This window comes from Marmota marmota, unplaced genomic scaffold, assembly GCF_001458135.2.
Source record: "Marmota marmota marmota unplaced genomic scaffold, marMar, whole genome shotgun sequence".
Classification (NCBI taxonomy): Eukaryota; Metazoa; Chordata; class Mammalia; order Rodentia; family Sciuridae; genus Marmota; species Marmota marmota.
Genome location: NW_026000037.1, coordinates 30,353,229 through 30,361,577, shown reverse-complemented (window position 1 = coordinate 30,361,577; position 8,349 = coordinate 30,353,229). Strand labels below are relative to the sequence as shown.

The 8,349-nt window shown below is 33.3% G+C and overlaps 1 protein-coding gene across 1 annotated transcript in view; it reads left to right on the top strand.

The window, feature by feature from the left end:
* Lrp1b (LDL receptor related protein 1B) overlaps positions 1–8,349 on the top strand; it is a 1,807,788-nt gene that overhangs the window by 1,199,556 nt on the left and 599,883 nt on the right. Inside the window, exons 30-31 of the mRNA XM_015479144.2 lie at positions 6,989–7,163; positions 7,945–8,039. Of these exons, the coding sequence (XP_015334630.1) occupies positions 6,989–7,163; positions 7,945–8,039 (270 nt within the window). The remainder of the gene's footprint in view (positions 1–6,988; positions 7,164–7,944; positions 8,040–8,349) is intronic.

Sequence of the window (8,349 nt, the reverse complement as noted above, 5' to 3'; positions counted from 1 at the left end):
TGATATATTTAACAACTCATCTTTAAAAAGCCATGGGCTACATTTTTGTATTGTATCAACATATGCCCTAACTGTTCTTGGTCTTACTGGGGTGCCTCCCTTCTCTAACAATTTCTCTTCCTCGGAGGCGAACAACTTCAACCCTTGAGTCAACCATTTTCCCCAGTTTGCCTGAGAAAGTTCTAGGAACAGGCAACTTGAAATAAAAACAAAATAAATCAAAACAAGAACACATTGTTTTTTGAAATGGTCACCCATTCTTTTGCTCTCCTTCAGGGGCGAGTAATTTCACTTACCTCCAAGTTTCAGATGTTCCACGTACAGGCCACCAAATGCCACAGTCTGGCTGGGCACAAAATCACGAGCCACCACACCTTGTAGATTCAAACAGCAACTCTTTATTCTCGAACTCTCACTGGCAATCTACACACACGTTCTGGGGGAAATCCACGTTCTCCGCCCCATTCACGTTCTGGGTGAAATCCCAAATACTCTCTGAATCCCGCGAGAACTCAATGGGAACTCAAGGAGCAGGCGTGCCTGAGGCAGCAGGATATGCCCTATTCCCAGCAGGGTACACCTTAAACCTGGAACCGCCCTAAACCTGGATTGTCCTAAACCGAGAACGCCCTAAACCCGATCCGCCCTAAACCTGGATCCGCCCTGGTCCTTGAGCAAGGTCACCTTACATGCAATGTCACTGCAAATGACCTGGGTCATGCCATGCGTCATTCTTACTTAGCAATGGCCCTCAGCAAATTTCTCCTCAAATTCACCAATTGTTTTCTTAGGTGCATTTTAACTTTTAAAAATCTTAAACACACAAAATCCATACACAAAACACACAAAATTCATACACATTTATAGGGTACCATGTGATATCTTGAAGTATGTGTATATCATGTTTCATTTAAATCATGTTAAACATATCTATATCCTGAATCATTTGTCATTCCTTTGTAATAAAAATACTTGAATTCATTTTTCTAGTGTTATGAATTATATGATGCATTATTATTATCACCTATAAAAATACTACTGTGCAATAACACACCAGAAACTTCTTAGTCACATCTAATTATAATTAGTATCCATATATGAGCCTCCTTAACCACTGTTCAATTCTCAACTTCTATGAGATCAATTTTTTTGTTTATATATTCTACATAGGAGTGACATTAAATTGTACTTGTCTTTTTCATGCATGATTTGTTTTACTTATTGTATTGATCTCTAGTTCCATCCATGTTGCAAATGACAAGATTTATCCTTTTTTATGGTTGAATAGTATTACATTGTTCATACTACCAAATTTTCTTTATCCATTTATCAGTTGATGGACACTCAGGCTGTTTCCATTTCTTGGCTATTGTGAATAATGTTGCAATGAACATGATAATGCAGATGTCTATTCAACATAACATTTCATTTCCTTTGGATATGTAATCAGAAGTGGGATTATTGTCATATTATAGTTCTATTTTTCATTTGTTCAGGAATTTCTGTACAGTTCTTCATAATACCTAGTCTAATTCGTGCTCCCACCAAAAGTGTGCAAATGTTTCCTGTTATATTTGGTGTTTTGGGTAATGGTCATTCTTACTGAAGTGATCATTGTAGTTTTGATTTACATTTCCCTGATGCAAAGCACAGATAGATAGTAATTGGATGTTTCAGTGTTCACTTTGGAGGAATATCTGTTCAAGTCTTTTGCCCATTTTTAAATCAGTTTTTGTAGTTGAATTGTAGTTTGAAGGGTAATTTTGTTGATTATAATCTTCCAAATCAAAAGTTATTTTCTCTGCCTCTTTGCAGGTATTATCCCACTATCTTTTGGCTTCCATTAGTGTATGAGAATCCTCATATTTATCTAAATGCCTTTTTTTTTTGGTGAGGAGTCTTTGCTCTCTTGCTGCTTATAACATTTGTCTTTTGTCCTCCTTCCATTTTTATCTCCTTACATTTTTATTTTTAAAAATGCTTATTTTTATTTCACCCCCTTAAATCTATTGTGCCTCTTTTTAGATTTTTGTCTTTCATGAGTTCAAGGGAAAAAGCCACAAATATTATCTCAATTTTGTTTAACCTCATCTCCCTACTCTGTCTTTGGTATACCCTTCTTAGATATGCTACAACATTCATTCTATAATTCAGCTACCTGGGTCTTCTCTTATCTCTGCACTAATTCAAGTTACCTTCTATCTTATTGTCTGGAAGTTCGCTGATTGAACAGTATCTAAGCTACTGATAACTATATCAATGAATAACTTCTTAATACTATAAGTTATATTTTGACTCTGATTTATATTTTCTAAGATGATTATAAAAGAATTTATTGAAAATTTATTATTATTCTGAAACACCTTTTACTTTTTAATATTCTACTCATATTTCTTAATCCTACATATAAAATTTATAAATATGAAAATTTTGTAGGTTTAAACTTACTGTTTATTTCTCTCCTTACTGTTAGTTTTCTGTTTCATTTATTCCTGTGTGTTTTCTTTTTCTTTCTTTCTTTTTATTTATTTTTTCTTGTTTGAATCTTTTATGATAATGAACTTATTATGGGAATTATGAGGGAGGGCCTGGACTGAGCAATTTTTTTCTCCACAGAGGAGTGAAATTTGCTACCAATGGAGAAAAAGCTAGGCATTATTAATAAGAAATCAATTTAATTTTATTTCTCTCATAGCTATCTGGTCAGTGGATATTTGGTTTTTAAGCTAGTAATCTCTTGTCCAAGGACAGAACTTCTCACAAATACTGCTTTGGTTTTGTACCTAGAGAAAAGACTGTAAAAATAATTTTTTGAAAAGTTTTAAATTGCTTTTTTAAAATTTAACATTTATATTCATTAATTTGTTTTTAATATATTTTTAAATTTTTCATTTGTCATGTATGACAACAGAATGCATTACAATTCATAGTACACATATAGAGTCCAATTTTTCATATCTCTGGTTGTACACAAAGTAGAGTCACATCCTTCATGTCTTTTTACATGTACTTAGGGTAATGATGACCATCACATTCCACCATCTTTCCTACCCCTATTCTCCCTCCCTTCCGGTCCCTCCACTTTTCCCCTTTCCTTTGCCCTATCTAGAGCTCATTTATTCCTCCCATCTCTTCCCCCCTCCACAGCATATTATGAATCAGCAACCTTAAATCAGAGAAATCATTCAGCATTTGGTTTTGGTGGGGGTTGGCTAGTTTCACTTGGCATTACATTCTCCAACTTCATCCATTTACCTGCAAAATGCCATGATTTTATTCACTTTTAAAATGCTGAGTAATATTCTACTGTGTATGTGTACTATATTTTCTTTATCCATTCATCTACTGAAGGGCATCTAGGTTGGTTCCACAGTTTAGCTATTGTGAATTGTGCTGCAATAAACATTGATGTGTCCCTGTAATATGCTGTTTATAAGTCCTTTGGGTATAGACTGAGGAGTGTGGGATAGCTGGATCAAATGGTGTTTCCATTCCCAGTTTTCCAAAGATTCTCCATAATGCTTAATCTTTAATTTATTTCTTTAATATTCTGTAGTTTTCATTGTACAGGTCTTTCACCTCTTTTGCTAAGTTGATTCCCAAGTATTTTTTTTCTTTTTAATGCTATTGCAAATGGGGTAGTTTTCCTTTCTGAGGATTTGTCACTTATATACAGAAATGCCTTTGATTTATGGGTGTTGATTTTGTATCCTGCTACTTTACTGAATTCATTTGCTAGTTACAGAAGTTTTCTAGTGGAGCTTTTTTTTTCTAGGTATAGGATCATATAGTTGGCAAATAGTGCTAATTTGAATTCTTCTTTTCCTATGTATATCCCTTTACTTTCTTTCCTCTGTCTAATTACTCAGGCCAGTGTTTTAAGAATTGTGTGAAATACAAGTGGTGAAAGAGGGTATGCCTGTCTTATTCCAGTGTTTAGAGGGAATTCTTTCATTTTTTCTCCATTTACAATGATGTTGGCCTGGGCCTTAGCATAGATAACTTTTACAATGTTGAGATATGTTCCTGTTATCCCTAGTTTTTCTTGTGTTTTGAACATGAAGGGGTGCTGTATTTTGTCAAATGCTTTGTATGTATCTATTGAGATGATCATATGGTTCTGATCTTTAAATCTATTGATGTGATGAATTGCATTTATTGATTTCTGTATGTTGAACCAAACTTGCTTCCCTGGAATGAACCCTACTTGATCATGGTGCACTATATTTTTTGATGTTTTTGTATTTGATTTGCCAGAATTTTATTGAGAAATTTTGCATCTATGTTCATTAGGGATATTAGTCTAAAGTTTTCTTTTTTTGATGCGTCTTTGCTTGGTTTTGCACTCAGGCTAATATTAGCCTCATAGAATGAGTTTGGAAGTGCGCCCTTTTTTTTCTATTTCCTGAAATAAATTGAAGAGTATTGGTATTAGTTCTTCTTTAAAAGTCTTTTAGAACTCGGCTGTGTATCCATCCAGTCCTGGGCTGTTGTTGGTTGGTAGGCTTCTGATGACATCTTCTATTTTGTCACTTAAAATTGATCTGTTTAACTTGTGTATATCATCCTGATTCAATTTGGGCAAATAATATGACTCTAGAAATTTGTTGATGCCTTTGATATTTTCTATTTTATTGGTCTACAAGTTTTCAAAAGAATTTCTAATTATTTCCTGTATGTCTGTAGTGTCTCTAGTGATATTTCCTTCTTCATCACATATGTTAGTAATTTGAGTTTTCTCTCTCCTTCTCTTTGTTATCATGAATAATGGTCTGTAAATTTTATTTATTTTTTCAAAGAATCAACTTTTTGTTTTGTCAATTTTTTAAATTGTTTCAATTTAAATGATTTCAGCCCTGATTCTAATTATTTCCTGTCTTCTACTGCTTTTGGTGTAGTTTTTTTTTTTTCTTTTTCTAGGGCTTTGAGATGCAACGTTCAGTCATTTATTTGTTGACTTTTATTTTTTTTAAGGAATGAACTTCATGCAATAAACTCTTTTCATAGAACTGCCTTCACAGTGTCCCAGAGATTTCCATATCTGTGTCCTCATTCACCTCTAAAAATTATTTAATCTCCTCCTTGATGTCTTCTGCAACTCCTTCTTCAGTCAGTAGCATATTATCTATTCTTCAGGTGTTGAAGTAGCTTTTATTTCTTATATTATCATTGATTTCTAATTTCATTCAATTGTGGTCTGACAGAATGCAGGGCATTATCTTTACTTTTTTTATATTTGCTAAGAGTTTTTTGTGGCATGATATATAGTCTATTTTAGAGAAGGAAGTATGTGCTTCTGAGAAGAAAGTATATACTCTCATTGAAGGATGAAATATTCGATATATGTCAGTGAAGTCTAAGTTTTTTATATTATTATTGAGTTCTATAATTTATTTGTTCAGCTTTTGTTTTGAAGATCTATCCAGTGGTGAAAAAGGTGTGTTAAATTCACCCAAAATTATTGTGTTGTGGTCTATTTGACTCTTGAACTTGAGAAGAGTTTGTCTAATGAACATAGCTGCTTCATTGTTTTGGGCATATATATTTATAATTGTGAAGTCTTGTTGGTATATGGTTCTCTTGAGCAGTATGTAGTGTCTTTCTTTATTCTTTTTGATTAAACTTTAGCATGAAGTCTACTTTATTTGATATGGGGATGAAAACCCTTGCTTACTTCCGCAGTCCATGTGAGAAGTATGATTTCTCCCAAACTTTCACCTTCAGTCAGTGGATGTCTTTTCCTATGAGATGAGTCTCTTGGAGGTGACAAATTGTTAGGTCTTTTTTTTTTTTTTTTTTAATCCAATCTGCTAGTCTGTCTTTTGATCAGTGAGCTTAAGCCATTAACATTTGGGGTTATTATTGAGACATGATTTGTATTCCCAGACATATTTGTTTATTTTTGGTATTTAATGTGACTTGGTTTCTCCTCTGATTATTTTTTCCTTTAGTGTAATACCTCCCTCTACTCATTTTCATCTATGTTTTTCATTTCCTGTTTATGGAATATTTTGCTGATGATGTGATGAATTATATTTATTGATTTCCATATGTTGAACCAATCTGTAGTTCAGGCTTTCTAGTTGTAAATTCTTTTAATTTTTGTTTATCAAGGAAGGTTTTTTATTTCATCATCAAATCTAAAGCTTAGTTTTTCAGGATATAAGATTCTCGGTTGTCATCCATTTTCTTTCAGAGAGTGATATATGTTGTTCCATGATCACCTGGCATTGAGGGTCTGGGTTGAAAAACCTACTGAGATCTGAATTGGTCTCCTCCTATATGTGATCTGATTCCTCTCTCTTGTGGCTTTTAAGATTCTATCCTTATTCTGTATGCTAGGCATTTTCATTATAATGTGCTTTGGTGTAGATCTGTTGCAATTTTGTTATATTTGATGTACTGTAAGCCTCTTGTATTTCGTTTTCCAATTCGTTCTTCATGCTTGGGAAATTTTCTGATATGATCTCTTTGAAGAGATTGTGCATTTTTTTTTTTTTTGTGTTTTGAAAGATGTTCAACTCTGGTGATTTTTAGAAAAGTTGAATTCTCTTATTTCATTGCAGTAACAAATTGGCACTTAAAACATAAAATAGCCCATTTGTTGATGGCCAGTGAGTACTTTCTCCTAACTAGAACTATGTGCTACCAACTGGAGAAGCTATTACTCTAATTTAAATTTTGGTCACCTTGGCCCATAAGACTTCTGCCTGAGTCTGCTCCAAAGTGTTTACTAGTGAATCATTGATTGTTAGTGTAATTTCAATGCTAATTGTTGCTTCAGGTTTTCAAATGCCTCAGCAGAAAGACATTAATGATTATTCATGCTTTAAGAAGGGTTGATAAGGGAATGAGATTACAATCTTGTACAATTTTAGCTAACAAATTAAGGTGTAAATTAAATTTTCCCTTAGAAAATAACTTATTTGAAGAGCCAAGAGAATGAGAAACTTCATTCACTTTTAATTTTCCTTTTCCTCTTTTACAGATATTCAGAGTATCAGAGGGCTAGCAGTGGATTGGGTATCCCGTAATTTATACTGGATTAGCTCAGAATTTGATGAAACACAAATTAATGTGGCACGGCTAGATGGATCTTTGAAAACCTCAATTATCCACGGAATCGATAAGCCACAGTGTCTTGCAGCTCACCCAGTGAGGGGGTAAAGTATGATTATTTTTTTTTTAGTTTTTTCAAAATTCCACACTTTTGTCCTGATTTTATGGAAAAGCCACTGTTTAATTTAAGATTGTTATCACTATGTGTGTGTGTGTGTGTGTGTGTGTGTATCAGGTATAGCGTCAAAAAAGCAAATGTGCATATGGAAATTGTGAGAGATCCCTAGTTAGAGATTTCTAACTGCAAAAATATGATTTATATATACATATTGTAAGATATCATTAATTATGTTTCTATGGAGTGATAAGTCAGAATAAAAAGAGATGTGAGAAATGTTGTTGATTTCGTTTTGAATGCCAATTTTTAATAACATATTCACTTGTAAGTAGATCGGATTCTCCAATCTTCTGGTCAGTTATCATATACACTTGAGGGAGCCTACATAGGGCTGGAAGAGTTTTTCTTCAATTTCAACAGAATGATTGGAATGAGTTTATTCCCATCTATAGTGTCTGACTTTTTTATAGCTAAGAGGATTCAATTTTGATGAATTACTTAAAATGAATGAAATTTACCGCAGTCATAATTAAATATTCAGTTTTGAATGCAGGAGGAGAAGGAGAATGAGATAATTCTCCTTCAGTGACAGGCAAAAGCAAGAGTGGTGCTTTTTTTCCCAGGCAGCAAGTGGCTTGTTAATTTTATACCTTTAATAAAGAATTAATCCCAAACCAAGACTACATTATGGTATTTTCTTTGTACTTTAATATTTATCAAGTAGGTCAACATCTAATATTTTTAATCCACATCTGTTTTTAATTAAGGAAACTCTACTGGACAGATGGAAATACAATTAACATGGCAAATATGGATGGCAGTAATAGCAAGATTCTCTTTCAGAATCAAAAGGAACCAGTAGGTAAGTATTCTGTTTTTAATAATTGATCACTGCAGCTTTCAATGTGACAAACCTATTCATGTATAATATACCTTTGATCTGGAACCTGGAAAAAAATATATAGATTAGCAATAAAAATGAGGAACTGATGAATTTCCTTGAATCTATTATCTCTATTTGAAGGGTAGGGAGAAAAATGCCGTCTTATTCTCTCTTAGTTCTTATGTGGGCTTTCTGGTTTGGTCTAGGAACCTGATTGACAAGAGAAAGTCACATAAGTTTTGTGAGTTTTGTTGTTGTTGTTGTTGGTTGGTTGTATTCTTTTTTTAAA